Raw genomic sequence first — 24,645 nt, forward strand, 5'->3', positions numbered from 1 at the left:
TGAAACTAACAATAAATAAAGCGAGCGATTTTTCTGCTTTGCATATCATTAAACATGCTGAATAAATTAGATATATGTTTAAATGTATACTACAACGTTTCTGCAATCGAGTGTATAATGAGGGTTATAACAAAAATAAAGCCTTGCGAATAACAAAGAAAACCGTGTCAATTGAGAAGTAAACGTTGTTATTTATCAATCCCAAAACCTCTAACTAAGAGATCTTGAGCTACGAACAAAATGTTCGCTGATTGATTAATTCACTCGGAATTAAGGAAGCGAAATCCCATGGCTCGTGGTAGCTAATTAAACAATTGGGATTAGGATCGAAAATGATCCCTTAAAGGTACGAAAATTGTCTTTCTTGTACTCATATCATGCAGTGGCAATTTCAACCCCTAATTGGTTCCAAATGACCTAATTTTACAGCACTTTAATTAGTTTTTCATTTAAACACTCTAAAAGGTAACAAATTAGCGAAAATGAAACCGTAAAGGGTACGAAGAGCATCCCCGCCCTTCTATATTGGGAATTCTCCTCCCCCTCCTCCCCTGGGGGTATTAATGGTGCCACAAATTTCACAATAGACGTTATTCGTGGTGTGACAATGTTTTCCCAATTCAGCGTGACGAACCTCAAGGGGATTCATTTTCTTTTGTTTTTACTCTTCGAAAAATTCATGAGTTTCCCAAAGGATACGAAAGGAACAATGATGATATCCCGACGAGTTGCAAAGCAATAGCTCTTTATTCCCCCAGAGGTTTGTCACGCTGAATTGGGAAAACATTGTCACACCACGAATAAGGTCTATTTCACAAAGTCACCTCTCAAATTACCATAGCATTTGCGTCAAAACTAGAATTTTCAAACAATTTGAAAAGAAGCTTAAAACATTTCATAGATAGGCGTTTATTTTCCCTTTTAATGTGATATTATTACATCAGAAGGATTTTAGTTCTTGGCCATTTCTCCTTTTATCCATGGAAGGAGATACTTGACCTTGGCATAGACACCAAATTTGCCAGGAGCAGCGCAGCCATAACCCCAGCTGGTAGCCCCATGAATAAAGAATCGACCTCCATTTTCACAGACCATTGGTCCACCAGAGTCTCCTTGGCATGAGTCAATACCACCCTGGTCAATACCAGCACAAATCATAGAATCGTGGATTTTATTTGGGTAAGCTTTGTCACAACGAGCACGGCTAGCAATTGGGACAGACACTTGTTGAAGGAAATCTGGTGTTGCACCTCCTGATGAAAGGCGTCCCCATCCTGTGATCCAGCAGTGTTTGCCATCAGTAGGAGCCGGGTCAGTTTCAGGCAGACACACCAGGTTGACGTTTCTGTAAGAGGAACATTTTGTCAAACACTCAGTGCCTTGAATCTCACGAAACATTTATTCTTCTAAGAAGCAAAACGCGACACCTCTTTACCCTTGCCATAATGTTTCCCCATTTTAGACCAAGTGCCAATCCCTTGAGTAATATTTTGCGTTTGCGCATGAAAAAAACATCATCATATAGACAATTCAAAGAAACAATCTTATTCTCAAGAAAATGGCACGTGGTCTAAAATGGGTAAAGATTTCGTTCAAACTAAAGAGCCCTGTCTTTAGAAACGTACACCGCAGGGAAATTCTAGCAATACAATTATCATTTGTCTCTAAAGTATCATGTCTCTAATGGTTTAGTAAAAAAGGTACATCAATATGGATTTAACTCAAATAAAGTCAATCACTAAGAAGATGGTACGTGGTCTGAAATAGGAAAACATTACACGCAAGGAAAAGAGGCATATCACCCCGTTGCATTAGGAATAGGCAGAAAATTAAAGATAAAATTTATAGCTTTCAATATTTATTAATATGTTGCTTTCGTCGTATAGAGCGTTTCCACGTGACGTGTACCAAAACAATACATTTTCTATCCTCCGGGAATTGAACTCTATTCTTATGCTTATAGTACACTCAATTATTTTCTATCATTTTGTACTTTAAAAACATATAAATAAAATTTTAAAGCCGTAAGAACTAATCTTTTTTATGCATTTCAATTGCGCGATGGACTGAAAATCGGCCGCCAAATAGACAAAGATGAACGGAGTCGCTTCGCATCTTTTACTGAAATTTTGTTGAGTGAACTATAAACAAAAAATCGCACGATCTTCTCGTAAAAGGCGAGTGCAATTAAAGAACTTTCAAAACATTACAAGTTCTATTAATTCCAAATTGTACTCGAGAACGTGCGATTTCCTAGACAAATACTGTGCAGAGAATTTCTATTGTTTGGTACACCAATATGGCTGCCTTCTCACGTGAGTGAAAACGCTCTATACACACAATTCTCAACATGATAAGGTAACTCACCGATTGAGTAGAGCAGGTTTCTCCAGCTTCAACAAGGCGATGTCATGAGAGTACGACTTTGGCTTGTGGTAACTAGGATGAGTAATGACCTTGGATACCTTAATATCCTGTTCTGTGCCAACAGTCTGGATGCGTCTGTGAGCTCCAAGCCTAAGTAAAAAAAAGTGATTTTTAAAGCACCGTGCAATTTTTTCCAGCAACTTGTCTGGCAACGCCATTGCGAGACAAATTGCTGGAGAATTGCACATTGCAAAAGTGTTTGTCTACATTTTCAAGCATTTCGACACAAGTTGCTGAGAAAATTGCACAGTGTATGTAACAGTAGCTTAACTCGACAAAGTCCTTCTCTCAACCCTGGAATTTTTAATTACCTGATGACAATGGAGCTTGCTGATTTCCCAGAGACACAGTGAGTAGCGGTGAGAATCCATTGAGGATGAATCAGAGATCCACCACAGTATGGGAACCCGGATCTAGTTCTTAACTGAACCTGCCAAGGCCAGTCACCATGCTTAGCGGCTGTGCCTCCTACGATTCTCGTGTGTGGACGGACACCGCATGAACCTGAAATAGTTATCAAAATAGTAAAAACAAGTATATATTTTTTGATATACAGAGCGTTCTCACATGCCGTCAGAGCCGCCATATTAGTGTACATTTGACAATTACACATTACATTGCATCATTAGACCAATATGTCCGCCATCTCTATCGTTATTCAACTCTCTAGGGACAGAGTGAAAGTGTTCTGTATATCTCTATGAAATAACTGAGCTTACCCAAATACTTTGAAAATAAGATTTTTTTGAGTTTAATATTGTGACTGTCTTCTCATTTTAAACCGATAAACATTAAATCCCATGCAGTTAATGCTTAATAGGACATTTGCATTGCATGGTGTTCTTTAGCTACAATGTCAAGGATCTCTTGCACACTTTCTTTTGTTCAGTTAATTAGCAGCAATTGCCTTACTATAATCCTATCGGGGGGAGGGAGTACTCCGCCAGAATTTGGGTAGGGGTGTTCCGCTGGGATTCTGAAAGGGGTACCCTGTTTATGACAAAAGAAACTCAAATTTGTAGACCCTGTTTATGACAAAAGATATATTTTATTCCTCAGTTTCAATTATCATGTCATCTCGCGTATCGTTTTTTTACGACCTGATAACCAGTTTCGGTCAAAACGAAAGTAGAAACCCTGAATATGACAGGAAGCTCAGGAAGAACTTTGAACTTGAGTGAAATTGCATACCCTGTTTATGACAAGAAGCTCGAAAAACCATACCCTGTTCAGCGGATCATCCCCGTATAGTCCATATATGGGAGTACCCCCCCCCCCCCCCCCATCATCCCGGGATTCCTATGAAGGAATACAAATAAAATAAGAAAGGAAATTCGGAAAGTTATTTGGCTGTGTAGCAGTCAAATGACACCATTATGCAAAAGTCTTTTTCAGAAGGATATAGCCCCCTTGCACTGAGTCCCAAGAGGAATTGTTCTGGGGGACAAAATCAATGGATTTTTATTATTGTTTTTTTTTTTTTTTTTTTTTTTTTGCATAAGAAAAGATGGTCTATTGTTTTGTCCCCCAGAACAATTCCTCTAGGAAATCAATGCAAGGGTTTTATTCTCTCTCGCTTTTTTTTCGATCATCGTTCCCAAGGAACAACAGCAAGTCGGTTGATATATCTCGGGAATACTACAATACTATTGACTATTAATCGTACTATTTTTTCACAGGTTAAATAAAATTACTCTACTAACGTCGATGAATACTTTGTTAGATTAAATCAAGATGGCGGATGTAAACAAATAATTTGTGCTATGATACCTGGTGGTGCTGTTGCAGGAGGAGGAGTCTGAGGTGGAGGAGTAGTCTGGGGTGGAGGAGTAGTCTGGGGTGGGGGTGGTGTTCCTGTAAAAATATGAATCTTGTTAAAAATATGAAGATAAAATTTTTAGATCAATTGAATATTTGATCTCAATATTTCTCCGTCTTAATATTCCTAATGAAGAACAGGAGAGAACCAACAAGCAACTCTACTCACATGCGACGCAAAATCCCGTAACACATTGTTGAAAGCCAATGCATTATATTAACAGAAAGAAAATATATTATATGCTTTATATATCGTACCTGAAGCACATGCGGAGATCGAGACATCATCGATAGCAATATCTCCCTGCCAATTAATTCCACGAATACCTTCAAAAGACAACTGTTATGGAAAACAGATTTTGGTTACAATCTGCGACCTTCTCTGAGTTTCACCACTTTCGTAAATTGCGCTTTCTTTTTTTTTCCTTTCTTCCTTCCTTTTTTATTTTATCTTTATTCTTGTACGTAATATATATGAAATATATATTCGTACTGCGGTTGTATTGCATCTCAGCATCATTAAGGCATGGCTCTCAGATGAAAAACTGATTAGCTATATCATAGCCAGTTTTCTACGAATCTTCCCCAAACTTGGCAAGTTAATGTCTTTTATGAAAAGAAGGAACCTTAGAGCCTTGGTTACCATGGAAACTAAGTCACGTGACCACAAGGCCGCCATCTTGGATTTTTAAACAAGCCGTTTGTAAACGTACCGAAACATCTTTAAAAGTCATGAAAATGCAGATTACTATTCATATTTACAATGCCTATATGGATCTAATTGGATATCTTGGAAATTATTTTAAGTTTAATTTTTAGAATATTTTCTATTTTTTCCAAAAAATTAAAAATATTCTAAAAATTAAACTTAATATAATTTCCAAGATATCCAATTAGATCCATATAGGTATTGCAAATATCAAAAGGAATATGGATTTTCAGGACTTTTGAAGTAGTTTCAATACGATTACAAACGATTTTTTTTTTAAATCTAAGATGGCGGCCTTGTGGTCACGTGACCTGGTTTCCATGGTAACAGATATGCGGTAATTGCTTGCCTTGAAGAATTACTACTACGAGCCAAATTTGGGGAAGATTCATAGTAAACTGTCAAAGATATGAATAAATAACTGATTTTCCATCACTTCCTCAAAAGAGCCATGCCTTAATGGTGCTGAGATCAAATTGAGTTGATCCTCGCAGTAATGAAGCAACTTATGCAGCTGCAAATTGAAAGATAAATGTCTATGAAATGTTACTTCAAATCCTTATCCGAGCCAAATATACTAAATCAGTGTGGACAAATTGTCCACTGTAAAAAAGCAATGTAAAGAGAAGATAGGCCAGTGAAGCGTGCACGGAAGCCATATTTAATTCATCTTTCTCAATCGTTTACAATTTACTTTCATGACCCTTTCATATGAAAAATCTGATTGCCATAAATACTTAGATTTTAGATTTAGATTTATGCTAATAGCTTCTGAACGCATTATTTACCTTTTGTGATCCACTTTGAGATAGGCGCACTTCAGCTGCCTTCCATGGTTGCCCTTGACTACCAGACTTGCTAAACACCTTGGTGTTATCAACATACACGTTCAGAGTACCAACAGAATTTCCATTCATTTGATAGAAGAACTTGAGACATTCGTTGCCAGTGAGAGTCACTTGTTTCTCGATAACAGCATTATCACCCTTGACTCGTGGATAAGATGTTTCAATGTACATGTAGTAGCCTGCAATTGCACCAGAGCATTTTCAAGACTAAATCTTTCAAACCTTTAACTTGTTTTTTAAACCTACATGTAAGAACCTAGAAGTGTTATTTTGAAATGAACTTGTCTTATCCTTCTTTGAGTACGTAGTGTATAGATGTCTTGAAGATATCATCAACCTTGCATAATTTGCATTTTCAAAACTTCAATCTTTTATCGAGCCATGAAACAACCTCTGGGCTGATCTAAGTCAGGGCATGGCTAACTCACAGATCGAACCCTGAAACAACCTCTGGGCTGATCTAAGTCAGGGCATGGCTAACTCACAGATCAAACCCTGAAACAACCTTTGGGCTGGTCTAAGTCAGGGTGGGGCTAACTCACAGATCGAACCCTGAAACAACCTTTGGGCTGATCTAAGTCAGGGCACGGTTAACTCATAGATGAAATTGCAATTCTCAATCATTTCCTTTTATTGCCAAGCTTTCCTTACCTTTTCCTGATGTATGGTCACCATTTGGACCAGTTCCTTTGGACGGCGTAGCACCAGATTTTCTGGTCCAATCAAATTTATCTCCTTTGCGTTGGGTAAACCCGCACACATTAGCATCAAAGTTGCAGTTGAGCTCTGTAAGGAGAAGTCAGAAGTAGTTAGGTTGTTTTGAGATAGAATGGAATCCCGCTCTATGGACACCCGCTTAATAAGAACACCTCGCTATTAAGGACAGGTTTCAAAGTCCCAACGAAAGCTCCATACATTTTCTGTTAAATTAACCCGCTTTATAAGGTCACCCGTTAATAAGTACAAAGCACACATTTCTAGGACCTGAATGACAGTTTCCATACAAAATCAACCCCGCATTAAAGACATATGAAGTATGAAGACGTCTTTACTGTATTTGTTTATTGATATAATGAAATTAGTATGGATTATATATTCAGTTTTTGCGTATCAACGAACGGACCATACACTGATCATTGCAGTAGACTTTGCTGTTACAGCATAATGAAATAGACAAAGCTCGCAATACCATTGCAATGTTATTTTCCAGAACTCAACTTAAAATGAAATTGTACAATACAGTGCAGAAAACGGGAATGTAGTTCTTATACAGTAATGCACTTTTTGTTCCAGTTTAAGGCTGTTATATTGAACATCGTAGTTCAAGGTTTACAGTACAGTAAAAATAAATGGTTAAAAATGTGTTTTTAGCTGTTTCTTTGACACCTCGGTTAATAGGGACACCCCGTTAATAAGGACAGTTTTGTCCGTCCCAACGGTGTCCTTATTAACGGGGTTCCACTGTATTTTGAAAAATTCAATAAATGGGAGCAGATTTGCTCGTCAAATTGTTCAGAAGAACCATCAAACCAAGCTAACTCACACATTGAACCCTGAAACAATATCTGGGCTAATCTAAGTCAGGGCACGGCTAACTCACAGATCAAACCCTGAAGCAACCTATAGGCTAATCTGAGTCAGGGTACGGCTAACTCACAGATTGAACCCTGAAAACAACCTCTAGGCTAATCTAAGTCAGGGCACGGCTAACTCACAGATTGAATCTTAATAAAGCCTGTTGCAAATTGCAAGAAGGCAAACGCATTGTTCTTACTTGGAAGAGGTGGAGTAGTTGGTGGCAGCGTCGGCGGTATTGGTGGTGGAGTTCCTAGTAATAATCAATTAATCAGTTATATTAGTAAAAGAAAAAGACGAAGATGAAGATGAAGATGAAGAACGACAACGACAACGACATTTGAAACCCAGAAATTTTGCAATATCACGAATAATTGTTAATTGTAATTACCTCCACCGCATTTAGGGAATGAAATATCATCAATTGCTATATCTCCCTGCCAAGATACTCCTCGAACACCTTCAAATCGAATCTGGAAGAAAAGAGGAACCATACTGGTTTGCATTGCTACCATGACAGTTAAGAAATCGTTTATGTCTCCATATGCAAGCATTCCAGGATTTCAGCACGCGTTTTTCAAAACAAATGCATGAACGTTCAAATATATTTTTTATTTTTATAAATTTTATCTGTGCTTCTAAAAGGGAAATACTTACCAACCCCGTTTTAGATACTATTTAAAGAAAGGTTGGTGGAAGTTTTAATTGCTTGTTGCAAGCTGCATAGCAAGACCACAACAACAGACCAGTTTCGAGTTGGAAATAATCCTATGTAGAGTTTGCCTTATGTACAAATGTGTTCTTTTCTTTTGTTAAGGTCCATTGTATAGTAAGCAATGTACGTACTAAGGAACAATACGAGTTGATTAAAATGCCAAGGTTTTTCGTTAAATAGCTGAATATTATAACCCACAACCGAGACTAAGACTGAGCAAAGAGAACTCGAAACTGGAGTACTACCGCTGTATTTCTTGATTACAGACTCATTTACACAGGGTTAGCCTCGATTTTGTGTAGAATATTCACGTGTTCCAATCAAGGTCCGTCGAGTTTCAAAGTGTTTTTGTTTCTAAAGTTGTATATTCTTTACTTTAATTTACCGTTGGTGCTTGTGAATATTTAGACACTGATTCGAGGCTAATACTTAGATTTTAGACTTAGATTTATGCTAATTAGCTGCTGACCGCATTATTTACCTTTTGTGATCCACTTTGAGATAGGCGTACTTCAGCTGCCTTCCATGGTTGTCCTTGACTACCAGACTTGCTAAACACCTTGGTGTTACCAACGTACACGTTCAGAGTACCAACACTATTGCCATTCATTTGATAGAAGAACTTGAGACATTCCTTGCCAGTGAGAGTCACTTGTTTCTCGATAACAGCATTATCACCCTTGACTCGTGGGTAAGATGTTTCAATGTACATGTAGTAGCCTGCAATTGCACCAGAGTATTTTCAAGTCTAAATCCATTCAAATCTTTAAATTCTAACGATGATTAAAAAAAACACGTCTTTAAATAACTAGACACTCTTGTTATTTCGGTGTGAAGTCGTTCTAGCACTTTCTCTTTAACTGGGAACGCTTTTCCCTCACACACACTATCGCTACATTCAATATTCTATGCACACAATACTCGACTCAGTGGTGGATCCAGGATTTTTCAAAGGGGGTTCCGTTTCTTAAACTGTGTATAATTCTCTTTTGTTTAGTCGATGTCTGACAAAAAAAATGGCTCTAATCACCTAATTTACTATCTAGTAACGGAACTTAAAGGTAAATTAAACATTATAACAGCAAATATTTATCATTTCGTGTTCAACATTATCCTTGTGAATACTTTTAAGCAAAATTTATATAAGACATATTTCTATTACCTAAAAGATCAAACCTTCAAGGGGGGTTCCGTTGAACCCTTCGAACCCCCCTGGATCCGCCACTGCGACTCAAATTTTTAATTTTTTCGGATGGAGGTAATTGGAGAACCAAGAGAAAACCTTTCGCCACATTCAAGTCATTCAAGTCCCATATGTCCGCTCGTGTCCTACACGTTATAAGTTTTTTCTCGAAATCTAGGCTAATTACGTACAACACTTATCTTGTATATTGCTATTAGTTTATGTACCATTTCCAGTAGTATGGTCACCGGTTGGTCCTGTTCCTCTTGACGGAGTGGGTCCGCTTTTTCTCGTCCAATCAAACTTGTCGCTTTTGCTCTGAGTAAAGCCACAGGTATCCCGTTCAAAATCACAGACAGATCCTAAAGAAAGAAATAGAAAAGTTATTTTGAGTCATTAGTATGCATGGGTTTAACGTTTTCCAATTTCAAACCACGTGTCAGTCGATTTCTTGAGGATAAGATTCTTTGTTTGGGTTGTTTCCATATTCATGTGTCTTCTCATGCGAAATTGTCAAACAAAGAAATGATACTCTAGGGAATGACACATGGTCTTGAGAATAAGATTCTTTGTTTGGGTTGTTTCCATATTAATGTGTCTTTTCATGCGCAATTGTCAAACAAAGAAATGATACTCTAGGGAATGACACGTGGAAATCACGCATTGTTTAGGGAATTTTCCGATTGAAATAATTGGAAGTAAATTATAATTTACGTTGTAGTTTGTCATATTTTGTAATATGCCTGCCTTGCTCGTAAAGGACTTACTGTAAGCACAAAACCTTCCTGCAGAAAAACACTCGCATCAAAGGAGAGATACTGCCACAAAACCTACTCACATTTGATGCTAAGTCAAGGAATTGAACCCGAGATCACAAAGTACTGAGGCGACTTCACTACCGCTTCAAAACCCTTGGTTCTACTGAGTTAATGAAGGTACTAACCTAGCGGAGGAGGATTTGTTACGGGAACTGGTGTTGGTGTTGCTGAAATGACAATTGAAATTCTTTACAACGAAATGCATGGTTGCACTTATTAGTTTTAAAACTATAAGATTTTAAATTGTTTTTGGTTTTGTTTTGCAAGGAAGCAAGGAAGCAAGGAAGCAAGGAAGCAAGGAAGCAAGGAAGCAAGGAAGCAAGGAAGCAAGGAAGCAAGGAAGCAAGGAAGCAAGGAAGCAAGGAAGCAAGGAAGCAAGGAAGCAAGGAAGCAAGGAAGCAAGGAAGCAAGGAAGCAAGGAAGCAAGGAAGCAAGGAAGCAAGGAAGCAAGGAAGCAAGGAAGCAAGGAAGCAAGGAAGCAAGGAAGCAAGGAAGCAAGGAAGCAAGGAAGCAAGGAAGCAAGGAAGCAAGGAAGCAAGGAAGCAAGGAAGCAAGGAAGCAAGGAAGCAAGGAAGCAAGGAAGCAAGGAAGCAAGGAAGCAAGGAAGCAAGGAAGCAAGCAAGCAAGGAAGCAAGCAAGCAAGGAAGCAAGGAAGCAAGCAAGCAAGGAAGCAAGGAAGCAAGGAAGCAAGGAAGCAAGGAAGCAAGCAAGCAAGGAAGCAAGGAAGCAAGCAAGCAAGGAAGCAAGGAAGCAAGCAAGCAAGGAAGCAAGGAAGCAAGCAAGCAAGGAAGCAAGGAAGCAAGCAAGCAAGGAAGCAAGGAAGCAAGGAAGCAAGGAAGCAAGGAAGCAAGGAAGCAAGGAAGCAAGGAAGCAAGGAAGCAAGGAAGCAAGGAAGCAAGGAAGCAAGAAGCAAGCAAGCAAGCAAGCAAGCAAGGAAGCAAGCAAGCAAGGAAGCAAGCAAGCAAGCAAGCAAGGAAGCAAGCAAGCAAGTAAGCAAGGAAGCAAGGAAGCAAGGAAGCAAGGAAGCAAGGAAGCAAGCAAGCAAGCAAGCAAGCAAGCAAGCAAGCAAGCAAGCAAGCAAGCAAGCAAGCAAGTAAGCAAGCAAGCAAGCAAGCAAGCAAGCAAGCAAGCAAGCAAGCAAGCAAGCAAGCAAGCAAGCAATTAAAAGCAAGGAAGCAATCAAGCAAGCAAGCAAGCAAATTAGCGAGCAAGCAAATAAGCAAGCAAGCAAGCAAGCAAGTAAGCAAGTAAGCAAGTAAGCAAGCAAGCAAGTAAGCAAGTAAGCAAGTAAGCAAGCAAGCAAGCGAAGAATTGAGGAAGAAAGGAAAGAAAGAAGCCAGAGAGTAAGGAGGCAAGTAGGAAGGAAGCAAGCAAGCAAGCAAGCAAGCAAGCAAGCAAGCAAGCAAGCAAGAAAGCAAGCAAGAAAGCAAGCAAGCAAACAAGCAAGCAAGCAAGCAAGCAAGCAAGCAAGCAAGCAAGGAAGGAAGCAAGCAAGCAAGCAAGCAAGCAAATTAGCGAGCAAGCAAATAAGCGAGCAAGCAAGTAAGCAAGTAAGCAAGCAAGCAAGTAAGCAAGTAAGCAAGCAAGCAAGCGAAGAATTGAGGAAGAAAGGAAAGAAAGAAGCCAGAGAGTAAGGAGGCAAGTAGGAAGGAAGCAAGCAAAGTTGACCTCATAGAATAGTTTTCTTACCAATTCCACATTTGTACAATCTGTTCAGTTGGATTGTATCGATAGTGCTTAATCCTCTTCTCTGTCCAAGTGTCACCTGCATTATTAGAAGACATACTTTAATCACTTGCAGTCAGGCATCAACTGTTGATACACACACCTCTCTACTTTGGACGCACTGTTTTCGCATTTCAGAACACGTGTCGTTCTCTGTGGTATGATTTCTATGTTTAATGATCGAACATGGAAAGACACATGAAGACAATGACATGTGGTCTGAAATGCGAAAACATTACGCACATTTCAAAGAGATCCATTAAGAAACAGAATTTGCTTATATTTTGGATACAATTTATATATCTCTAATAATCAATAATAATGATCTCGTACACACCCCTGCTTTCTTGGAGACTATTGTCGGCTTTCCATTCTTGGAGAAAGCTCTTGACCCATAATGCATCACGCTACCATAATCGTATGTTGTGCCCTGAGAGTTAATACCTGAAGAGTGCTTCTTGAAGTTTCCTTCTCTGCCTTTAGTCATTCAAAAAGAAAGACAGTTTTGAAAAACTACAGAGATTGCTTTCAAAATATTACAGTTACATTATTACGCCACCGACCTGTTCGAATGTTTTCGAATTTGATTTCCACGTAGTTGTCTCGATCGGGACGAGACTGTTCATGGAAGAAACCAAGAGCATGACCTGGAAAAAGATTTTTTTTAAATGTTTGAATAAAATCCAGTCACTGACTTAAATCGACACTAGAGAAAACTATTCACACGTGAGTGCATTGACCATTTTAGAAACGGACTTGGAAACGTTTTGTCACGCAAAGTCGTCTGGGATTATTACGCGGGACGCTTTCGCTTCATACGATACAACAAGAAAGCGTCCGCCTAACGATCCAAGACGCGTTTGCACAGCTAATATTCTAGTTTTGAATTCTATGAATTCTACAGGGCTAGCCTAGATTTTGTATTGAATTACTTTGAATATACATGTGTTCTAGTTAAGGTCCGTGGAATTTCAAAGTGTTTGTATTGTTGAAGTTGTGCCTTCTTTACTTTACCGTTGTTATTTGTGAATATTTAGACACTGATACGAGGCTAACCCTGAGTAAATGAGTCTGTAATCAAGGAAGACAACGATGTCTTACTAATTCAAAAACAGTCTATTAACTTTTTCAAGGCTACCACTCGTTTATACAATGAGCAATAGCAGAATTAGAATTACAATCTGTTGCTTCCAAACAATAGTTTCAAGTCGAGGCATTTGACGCCTTTACAGTGAAATGTATAGAAACTGAACCAAATACAACAATAGTCCTTTTGCTCTTTCGGGAAATATATACTGCTGTGTTTTCACGAAAGCTAGCAATAGAGACTATCACATGTTAAGAGCTTGACATCGTTTTTATTCACGAGTTTCCATATCATATCGCGAACGAGCGAGTCAGCGAGTGATATCATAAGCCCCGTTTACACTAGCGATTTTTACTGCAAATTTTTTGCGATTTTGTCCATAATAAATAATGGTGAAGAATTTACTTGTAAAGTTTTTTTCAGGATAACAAGATTTTCCTAGACCAATGTCTCTTTTGAAGGATGAGACAAAAGATTTCATATTTCCGAAAATTGACACGAAAATTGCAGCAAAAATCGCCGCAAAAATCGCCAGTGTAAACGGGGCTATATGGAAAACGAGTGAATACAAAAGATATCAGGCTCTTAACATGAATAATGATTTGTTTATCACACGTTTAGGGTACTCGATAAAATAACAAAATTAACAGTTTCTTGTTTAACATGAAGTGGTATCGTGCCACTTTACTGATATGGTTTTTATTCACAGCTTTATGACACTGATATCGACCCTAAATGTGTATAAAGCTGTGTTACATACAGTATTACAGTGCTGCGCGCCGAACCTTGAACACCCAAAAAAGTGTCGTACAAGTTTTTGACAAGTTTTAATCGATCTCTTTACCGCTAATCAATTATGTTTTGGCGCTTCACTTTAATGTTTCGATATCGTTACATCGATGTACGGACTCGAGTCCGTCTCGATCTAAACATCAAAGTGAAGCGCTGATGTCTAATTGGCTAGCGGTAGAGAGCACAATTAAAACTTGTGAAAAAAAATGTCAAAAAAAAAAAAGAAAAAAAAAAAATCAAAAACTATGTTGGGTGTTCATAGTTCCAAATGCTTAAAACCACTTACCAAATTCGTGAATTACAATTCCTTTGTGCCAACATCCACTAGCCAGAGATAACTGCTGCATTCTTCCAGTGCGCCCGACATATGACCAGCATCTGCGTACAAAATAAATGTTTTATATTCTCAACCTCAGCTCCGCCTGCGTTCCTTATGGTCAGCAATTATTTCCATTAAATCAAAAGGCAAAGACAACCATATTCGTGATATTAAGACTTTTCACCGTGACGTCACATGTTTCCTATTTTTTCAAGCTTTATCAACAACGCCGCTCAGTTTTATCGCTATTTTGTCTTTAAATTTCTGTTCAGTTACCTTATATATTCTTTTTGGTCGAACGCTTCGTTCCCGATTCAGGCAACTAGTTATTCCCAAGAAAATACATTTTTTTGTTTGAGTTCTCAAACTTATATTGTCGTTTGCGTGTGGGGTCGTTTTGGGCTTCCTTTGTTAAAGGCCAGGTTTCTAAGCAGGACTTAAGATGGTGGACAATTTTAAATATTTCTTCGCTGTAATATCTGCTGTTTTGATTCATATTTTCGACAGTTTAAAGGTTGAAATAGCGGGAAAATCACCAAAACGAAATTCATGTTCCCTCCCAAATAAAGTAAGCTTACCAAATATGGATATAGCCGGAGTTGATGGCCACAAGAACGACAATTTTAATTGTGGTTTTAGACTTGTAACCGTTAAACAAAGAATGATAGCGGTTGATACAAGGAAGATCTTACCCGCTTCCTTTGAACACGGAGATGTAAGCTTTTTCTGTTGTTCTCTTCTTGAAGCGAATGCATGTCTTCTGGTGGTACTCAGCAATGGCTTCGTTCAGCCTGGCCATAGCTCGAGGCTCGCTAGCTGCAAAAAGGTAAAAAGAAAAACCAAAAACATTTCATACAATAAACTAAGAAAACCTGAAACAACCTCTGGGCTGGTCTAAGTCAGGGCACGGCTAACTCACAGATCGAACCCTGAAACAACCTTTGGGCTGGTCAAAGTCAGGGCTCACAATTTGAGTTGAATTGCAGCGTGTTATGTTTTGCAGAGGGAGAAAAACCGAGAGCACGGAGTGAAGCTCTTGAATCAAGAGCCGGAGCGAGAGACCTAACACACTCTACTCATGTGATGCAAAGTCCAGGAATCAAAGCCGAGACCCAAGAGGTGAGGGACAAATGCGATACTGCTAAATCGCCCTTGATTTCCTGTTTGTATGGTAGCGTTGTAATTCACTATCCTGTACTACTCACAAATAGAGGCTTTAACATCGTAGACAATCTGTGCGTTAGGCCATAGTCTGTAGTTGATGGATGCTCTTTCTCCTCTCGTCTCCAGTTCTGTTCTTTGTCCTGAAGTTAGTTTGATGTCTCCCTCAAACAGGTCGGGATCTTCGATACCTCGATTTTCTGTCGGTTTAGATTTACGATTAATTAGTGGGATACCGAAATTACCAGGGCTAGAGAGGCAAGCACACGCGCGCATTCCCGCCAAATCCACAGGTAGCCCAACAAAATAGGGAAAAAGAAATATTTACGAATTTGATCCAAACGATTTTAATTTAGCTGAAACTTCATTGTAATAATGCTTAAGGATATAATAATATGCAGTAAAAGTTTGTTCTTGATATTTCGATGGGAAGTATTATATTTTACGAATTCTTAATGGAGAATGTGCCATCAGTTGCTCAACACTAAAACATCACTCCATATACTAAAACATAGTTAATGGAGCGGAATGGTTGGGAAACCTATTGTTCTAGGTTTTTGTTCGACTTTATCCATTGTTATACAGTCAATTCAAAAAACGTTGTCGTCGATCGGCTCAAGCCTACGCGACTGGACCGAAAGGAATATTGGTAAAAATCACTGAAGCGGTTAAATATTCGTTCGGAATTTTTTTTTCCCCGCTAGTAATAAGATAATAATGGCGAGAAAAAAGCCATCAAATGCATGTCTTTGGGTTTAGGGAAAGAAAAACAAAGTAGTTATGATTCAGTTCACAATTTCGAAAATATGAAGGCATTAAGAAAACGTCTCCTTCAACACTTCCGGCTCGCCTACGAAGGTTCGTGCTGTAAATCAGGCATAACTAGTCGGATAAAATTATGGAGTCAACTCGGCTTCAATGATTACTACCCATAGTTCCTTACGGTCCAGTCGCGTAGGCTTGAGTTGGTCGACGACAACATTTTTTGAATTGACTGTATGACGCTGACCGTGCACAGAGAAGGAAAAGTTGCCCCCATTTGTTCACAGTATCGGGAATATAGAAGTTTTTTCCCTTAAAAAATCGTTCTGAAATAGTTATTATTTGTTGATTAATCTAATATGATTAATACTAATTGAGCAGCAGTAAGGGGGACTCGCGATCGATGCCGTATATTTGCGGGTTTAACCCGCGGAATTAAGCACGCGGGTACAGCAGATTTACGGGATTTCCCGCGGTGTGTCCTTACTGCTGCTGTGTTGGGTACCGCAAACGGAGGTTAAAATATCCTTTATATATAGATGGATACCATCAAAAGCATTAGTAGAGTGTACAGAATCCCATTTTCCCGGCAACCACTTTCGGCTACCTTTTTTTGTGTTCCAAAAGATGTGCATTGCTGTCCCGAAAGATGTGCATTGCTGTCCCGAAAGATGTGCATTGCTGTCCCAAAAGATGTGCATTGCTGTCCCGAAAGATGTGCATTGCGTGTCCCATAGAAGAGTGTATGGATTGTCAGTGCCTCGACAACCATGTTTCGACTACCTTTTCTCGCGTCCCAAAAGGTGTCGATCCGGATATCCCCCGTAGAATGTCGACAATAAGGTTAAATCTTTGTTAAGTATGTGTGGAAACTATTTCAAAGAGTGTCTTAGAATGTCGACAATAAGGTTAAATCTTTGTTAAGTATGTTAGAGTGTACAGAATCCCATTTTCCCGGCCGGCTACCTTTTTTTGTGTTCCAAAAGATGTGCATTGCTGTCCCAAAAGATGTCTGTGTCGTGGTTTGCGACGCTTCCCAAAATAGAAGAGTGTCAGTGCCTCGACACGACTACCTTTTTTTGGTGTCCCCAAAAGAGTGTCTTTGCGTGTTCCAAAAGAGCGTATGTGTGTCCCCAAAAGATGTAGATCCATGTTCCAAAAGATGCGTATGTGTGTTCCAAAAGAGTGTCTCAGAATGTTAACAATTAAGGTTAAATCTTTGTTAAGTATATATGGAAACTATTTCAAAGAGTGTCTTAACAAAGATTTAACCTTAATTGTTAACATTCTGAGACACTCTTTGGAATAGTTTCCAGGTATCCTTAACAAAGATTTAACCTTATTGTCGACATTCTGAGACACTCTTTGGAATAGTTTCCAGGTATCCTTAACAAAGATTTAACCTTATTGTCGACATTCTAAGACACTCTTTGGAATAGTTTGCCCGAAGAGAATGGAGGCCCCTTCTACCTTCTTTGTAGGGCCACGCGCAATGGTGCAGCTACGTAGCCCGGAATTCGAATGTTGCCTATTGTCTCCTGCGCTCTGTACAAGCCACCTACCACATCCAAAAGGATTTCTATCGTGCGCTGTTTTCCTAGCATGTATCCAGCTATGCCTATGGCTATGTACAAATACATGTCTATATCTGTGGACAAACAGGTATCTACCATATGGATCCATAGGGTATTCCATGGACAAACATAGGGTATGTTCCGTATCTACCTACATATATGGCCACACCCAAGATACTATCCAAAGAGGAGATCGCAGACCTTTTGGAAGACAGGAAGAATGGAATGGGGCTACAAAAGGTAGCCAAGAAGTATGGTGTGGGTATTCCCAAAATACGCAGGATAGAGCAGGAAAACAATGCGACGCCTGCAATTCCAGAAACGCCACCTACGACAGATTTGCAGAAGCATTTTCTAGAGGTGCAGGATTCTTTTGCCATTGTTTTGGACGACCTAGGAAAAGCAAAGGAGGAATTGCTGGCCGAACTTGCAACCACAAAAAAAGAATTGCTAGACCGTGTGGACGATCTAGAAAAGCTTCGTGCGGAGCTGTCGTCCAAGATACAACCAACTGGTAGCGACGAGGATGGCTACTACAGCGAGGAAAACCTAGAGGACGAAGTGGAGGAAATATCCACGAAGATAGACTGGCAAATAGCCGGGAATATAGTATTTGCCATCTTTGGCATTGGAGCATTGCTTTGGGCGCGCATGCAGCAACCAGTGGAAAAGGTTGTCTACTACGAACGGCCACAGAGGCCTTCTAAGATTCCGGAGATGGAGTAGAAAGAGCGTCTACCAGATCGACACCCTTTGCGGAGACGTGCACTATTCTGTCTTTCTTCTTTGCTTTGGTAGTCTTTTCTCTGCCTATTTTGCAATACAAAGGCGCTGGAGATGTCCAGTCTATCTTTTGCTCGTCCAAGAAGTGTCCCCAGACCGGAGTGGTTGCATGTTCTACCGTGCAGCCCTCCAATACGCACTCTGAACATAGCTCGGAAAGGAACAGTATTGTCCTTTCTTTTTTTCTGTAGGTGGTTTTGGCGTACTTCCAGCATTGGTATTCGTTCGGCTGCATATGTAGCGCCTGCGTACATTCTTTGTTCGGTGGCGCTACGACTTTCAGTAGCTTTCCTGGATTCTGCGGCATTTTGTGGTCTATTTTTCTGGCCAACTCGTGGTATGTGTCCAAGCCTGGTCCTTCCGGTACGAAGACAGTTGCTATGCCATTTTTCCACTCTAGCAATATTTCTTCTCCTGGTATGGCAGTGCGTATGTTGCCGTTGGCTTCGAACTTTCCAGCTGCAAATGCCTCCAATAGGGCTTCCGTGGCCCATGCCACAGACGTTTCTCTATTCCTCCGCAATACTACTCGGTGCCCCCTTGCCGACCAGCCAGCATCCAAGTCTCTGGGGATCGCATATCCTAGTATTTTGTAGTCTCCTGCGGGTATTTGGTCCATCCTATGCACTTTGGCTCTGGGCGTCTCTGGACCAAACGAGCTTTCTTTTCCAAAGAACAATCTACGCAGATTGTCTGTTCTTTTGGAAATCCTATCCAACAGCTTTTCGTACTTTTCCAACTCTTCTTCTATCTTTCGCCTGTCTTCTTCTTTTTGCCGCAGGATGTTTTGCTTTTGTTCCGACAGCTCTGCGTGGTATCTCTGCGTGGCTTCTACCCACTCGTCGCCTTCCAAATCGTCTCGTATGTCTTCCAATCTTTGTTGTCGTTTTCTTTTGGACAGAAAGGATATCCTGCGGTCCGTAGGTACTTCCAGTATTCCGAAGAGACTCTTTTCTACTCCTATTCTTTGCGCCTTCTTCGTACGCCATATCCACTCTACGTGTTCCGTCGGAGGTAGCATTGTGGCAATGGCAGGGGCATTTGTATGCACTCGGGTGGGGAATTTGGACTCCGCCAATACCGTAGGCGAGTTTTTTGTGTAGCAGCGCAGCGGAGCTATTTCCACAGGTTCCATACCAAGCACATCTATGCGAAATATGGGGCATTTGCGCAGGCCAAACTCTGCTATGGTCCAAAGTACACATCGTTCCCATTTGTCGTTGCCACGAACTCGCACTCCGGCTATGCGTCTGGTTTCCAAATTACAGTACCAAGCTAGGAATATTTCTTTCGTCTCCTCGCAGCAAATGCACAAGCACCTGTCCAAATGTTCCGCAAGTGCCAACCACATATTCTTTGGCGGCTGTACTACGAATATGTCCTGCAAAGGTTCTAGTGTTTCCGCGATGGCGTTGGTGTGGGATTTGGAGAAATCTTTGCCATAGATGGATATTTCCACTCTGGTGCATCCTCTTTTTTGCACATCGGGGTGCAGGAATGTTCTACGCAAATGGTCGTTGGGACAATCCACGTACTCTGCCAACTTTGCTCCTACTGGGTTTTGCACTTCTCCGGCTTCGAAGTTCGACACTATCTTGTTGTATATTTTGGTTCTCTTTCCGTCTTCCATCCAAGTACAAACATGGTTCCCGACGGCATGCGTATTGTCCAAAATGGTACCTTCGCGCCAACCAACTTCTCCTTGTTCTTTGTAGCCCATTTGCCGCAGTCTGCGCACCAATGCAGCTCTATCCAAAGTACCGGAGAAATCCTGTGTGTAGTCCACGGAGTAGATGTCATATCCTTGCCCATACAAAGCCATGGAGAATTTGCGTACGTTTTCCCCGACATCTTCTATTTGCAGCTCCGAAGTGTCTACTTTGGCCACGAAGTATCCAGCAGGATCTGTGTTGTGTATTCCATACCATTTGCCTTTGGCATTGGAGCGCTCTTCTATCTTTGCGATGTTTTCTACGATCTTTCCCTGCTTGCAGGTATGTACGATACTCGTGGGCAGAAACCCACCAAATGCCACTGTTGCTGCCGTAGATATCTGCGCAACTATTGTCTTTGCATTTCTGCAGAGCAGCTTCTTGCCATACAAATTCTCTTCCGCAACGAAACCATATACGAATATGTCGTCTACGAATGGCGGCAATCCTTCCAGCGGCTGCAAACTGGTAGTACCTTCGTTGTTGCGTAGGTAGTCGCATTTGGATATGTCCGGCAGCAAGTTCCCGTCGCATGCATTGTCCAGCAGCAAATGCGCCAACACTCTGCTCTGTGCACGTATGCCCATTTCTTGCAATGTAACCGAAATACTCTTTTGGGAGTCCATGTCTATATCTAGGAGTAGAAGGTTTTTGGCTACTACTATGGGGGGTGTCGCAGTACAAAAAATACGTCTACCAGGAATGCCTTAGGGAGCCCGTCTGGCGGGCGCCCTTGCACATCTTTTGGAACACGCATACACTCTTTTGGGAACACGCATACACTCTTTTGGACAAAAAAAGGTAGTCGAGGCGCGGACAATCCATACACTCTACTAGCATATACAAAGATTTAACCTTATTGTTAACATTCTAAGACACTTTTTTAGCACATACTTACAAAGATTTAACCTTATCGTTAACATTCTGAGACACTTTTTTAGCACATGCACGTCTTTTGGGACACGCATGCACATCTTTTGGGACGCGGCTGCACATCTTTTGGGACACGCACATCTTTTGGGACACGCACATCTTTTGGGGACACGCATACGCATCTTTTGGGACACAAAAAAAGGTAGCCGAAAGTGGTTGCCGGGGAAATGGGATTCTGTACACTCTACTAATAGACCTTTGTCTCCTTCTTTTTAGGAAACCTTAACTCTCTCCATGCGTGTGCGTTGTGCTGATAAATGACTATAGGAGCACCTCTGCCTCCGTATTTGTGCGTTCCGGGGTAAATAAAGCCGTCGGTGATATCCTTGACGTGTATGCGCCTTTCTAACGCGGTTTCCAACTTCTTGATGTTTTCGATGGTTCCTCCGGTTTTACGAGTAGCATGCTCCCATTTCCTGATGTCTTCTCTTCTCTTTAAGGTTAATTTACCACCGCGGGAGGAATCTTCGAAGAACTCTCTAACCAGCTTCCCTACGCAGTTACCTGGATGGCGCATTGGTTTTAACTTTTTAACATCCGGCGTCTTTATCTTGTACGCACCGTAAATAACCACGGTAACCGGGTAAGCAACTTCGTAGAACAGCATGTCTATTCCCTCAAGTGCTCCCGGTCGCGTGTCCTTGTTTAAAACAAACAGGTCCTTCCTGCCAGACGCCCGTATTGGATTCCTGCCCTTTTCTATTATCCACTCGCCGTCTAAATACTTTATAAACGTCAACTCCAAACGGTAGTCGCCTTCGGGCATCAAATTGATTATCCTTTCTGCTCTTTCCTCGTCCATCGTCTCGTCTGTATCTCCCTCCATAAATGTCGTGAAGGCAAAGTCGGCGTCTAAGCGGTCCAGCACCTGAGTTCTGAGCTTGCGCACAGTTTTATTTCTAATGCTTTTGATGGTATCCATCTATATATAAAGGATATTTTAACCTCCGTTTGCGGTACCCAACACAGCAGCAGTAAGGACACACCGCGGGAAATCCCGTAAATCTGCTGTACCCGCGTGCTTAATTCCGCGGGTTAAACCCGCAAATATACGGCATCGATCGCGAGTCCCCCTTACTGCTGCCAATTGTTTGTTGAAAAAGAAATTGCCTATTTTCATGCTTTCTTATTTATCATCTAGTAACTTAACTGTATCTGCACGGAAATATTTATCCGCATGGCTTTTTGGTCATCGAATGAAAGTTTTCACTTTCAAAACATGAAAATAATAAGGAAATCTTTTTTTTTTTAAATCCATACTTGCTTTGGTTCATTGTGCGCCGTGCAACTTCAAACGCAAAACAATGGCTTTGTTCTATGGAGTTTCCAAACCATGCATATTTCTTTTCATTAACTATGACTAAAACAAATTCTTGTACCCCATACACACCAAGGCCTAAACATGTTTTAAAGTGGTTTAACTAAACAGGTTTGGAAAACTACCTATGAACACTGCACAATATTTGGTGAAATAATGCATGTAAACTATCCTTTGTCTTGCTCTGACAATATTTTAGAAAGTTTCATTATATTGTAGGTTTCTAGTTTCTCAATTTTTTTCCTAATGAAAACATAGTTTAACTAAACACGTTTAGGTGTGAATAGGGTATTGGTATATTTTATTTCTATTTATTGAACGAACGTATATTACCTCTGATGTGAATTAGTTCGTTCGTCTCTTTTATACAATGCTAAGTGAGTATGAAACTAGCGGATATTTTGATCACAAAAATTAAAAATAAAAGTAAAAATATAATACTGTCCATTATCGGCCGGCATATCGAGAAAAAACATTAGCCATTGTTTATTATAACCATAAATATTATTCCAGTAAAGTTTCAGCCGAATTAAATGCCGTTAAGTAGCAATTTAAGAAAAAAACATAACCCCAAAAAACTTTTTAAACCCTTAAAAAATATATTAATATTTTTATCTAAATAAATCGTTACGGATATGAAGCTCTATGCCGGTGGGAAACCCTTCCACTCTAAATAATGTAAAATTTGAGCTTTACCTTCAAAGCCTGCAAAAACAGCAGTAGCCAAAAAGGATAACAAGATATACGTCTTCATCTTGGGTAACATTGTACAGTGAAATTCCGCAGTGGAACCCCCGTATTTATGCCCAAAAAATTCATATTAAAACTGGGGGAGGCCAGCCGGTATGGTGCTGTCCGTGACGCTTAAACAATGTAGTACTGTCTAACTTAGGCGGTATAAAAGGCACTTAATCCCCGTCTCTCACGCACACGCCGACCATCTCCCCCGGACGTCCCCACAATACGTGATTTCTTTTTGTTGAAACGAAAATAATACTAATGAGCGGGACGTTGCATTCTGATAGCTGATTAAACATTGATTTGGAACCACAATTCAAAGTCATTATATTTTTTATTTATACCTAATCATTCGTAGGACCTGTATCAATTTAATATCAGTGGCAGAGTCGTTTAAAGTAGTATGTGTATACATTTAATTAAGCTCTATGAATAGCTCATACTCTTGATATTGACAGTCAATATACTTGGATTGTAAAAAGGCTTTTAGTGTGTGTGTTCAGGCTTTGAGTGAAAGAAACCTTTACAAAACTTTAATACCGATCCGCGTTAATAGTTCGTAGACTTTCTCAAAGTACACTGTGTATCTTTACACTCGAATACAAAACTCCACGGGAGACGAGAGAGGTCAACTTGGGGCATGAGTTGTATAGTCCTAGCTCATGCACTCGCCACTGACCACTGGGTGATACGAGCCAAGGTCGTGTGAGCTTTTCAATAGCTGTTATTACAGCTGAGCCGGCAATGAGACGATTTTCTTTTAAGAATCATACGAGTGAGGCTATCGGGTCGCTACAATGCTTGTTGTATTATTTGCATCTCATTTGCATGCACCATTATAACTGCTATTCTTCTGCAACAAACAAAACCATTTGCTTGCTTGCTCGCTCGCTTGCTCGCTGGCTGGCTGGCTGGCTGGCTGGCTGGCTGGCTGGCTGGCTGGCTGGCTGGCTGGCTGGCTGGCTGGCTGGCTGGCTGGCTGGCTGTTCAGTGTCACGGCATGACAGTGCAAGGTAAACTGTTTAATAGACTGCCAAAAATAGGATAAATCGATGGAAAAGCATAAAACTTTCTTCTCCTACCATTATTGATAATAAATATATAAATAAATATCCTTTTTATTATATTGGTCAACTAAGTTGAGTTTTTTTTCAATTAATATAATATTTTCCTAGCACGAATACATAAACATTACTTTTTGAACAAATATCTATAACAGCTTGCTTATAAATATTTATTTCGCGCGTCACAGTTTGATAAAGTATTCAATACATAATGCAATTAAGTGTCAGTTCTTGTGGCTGTCACCGCGAAAGCCATCTTCGTATTTGCTCTTAACTATAAAAAAAATCTCTTCTTACAAAAAATACTCATTTTTGTATTGTATTTAGCTGCTCAAGAGCACACGTTCGAGTCCTTTTTTCTTAAAAAAAAGCTTGAAAGTTGTTTTATTATATGCTGCATGAAAGAAGGACCGGATAGCCGAACGTAACTAAATATCTTCTGAAACGGAAAGAACGTTTGTTTTTTTTGAAAGTACATTTATGAATTATATTCTATTTCATTTTTTGATTTTGTTCAATTATTTTTTATTTTTTTTACTTTAAAAATAATATGAATTGTGTTTTTGTAATAGCGCCATTAATCT

The 24,645-nt window shown here is 40.0% G+C and overlaps 1 protein-coding gene across 1 annotated transcript; it reads right to left on the bottom strand.

Annotated features, from left to right (window-relative positions):
- Positions 1–893: 893 nt before the first annotated feature.
- Positions 894–23,061, bottom strand: LOC116302414 (enteropeptidase). Its single transcript, XM_089027792.1, has 19 exons — positions 22,956–23,061; positions 15,222–15,377; positions 14,709–14,832; positions 13,984–14,075; positions 12,382–12,465; positions 12,156–12,295; positions 11,783–11,858; positions 10,219–10,260; positions 9,503–9,637; positions 8,574–8,812; positions 7,769–7,850; positions 7,577–7,630; positions 6,454–6,588; positions 5,743–5,981; positions 4,504–4,585; positions 4,198–4,281; positions 2,739–2,931; positions 2,368–2,517; positions 894–1,345 (listed from the first exon to the last, which is right to left on the bottom strand). The coding sequence occupies exons 1-19, from the start codon at positions 23,023–23,025 to the stop codon at positions 952–954; spliced, it is 2,571 nt and encodes an 856-aa protein (XP_088883918.1). The 5' UTR covers positions 23,026–23,061; the 3' UTR covers positions 894–951.
- Positions 23,062–24,645: the final 1,584 nt, after the last annotated feature.

The sequence above is a fragment of the Actinia tenebrosa genome, unplaced genomic scaffold (assembly GCF_029948245.1).
Source record: "Actinia tenebrosa isolate PJP-AT-01 unplaced genomic scaffold, QUT_ActTen_1.0 PGA_scaffold11__36_contigs__length_13525064, whole genome shotgun sequence".
Taxonomy (NCBI): Eukaryota; Metazoa; Cnidaria; class Anthozoa; order Actiniaria; family Actiniidae; genus Actinia; species Actinia tenebrosa.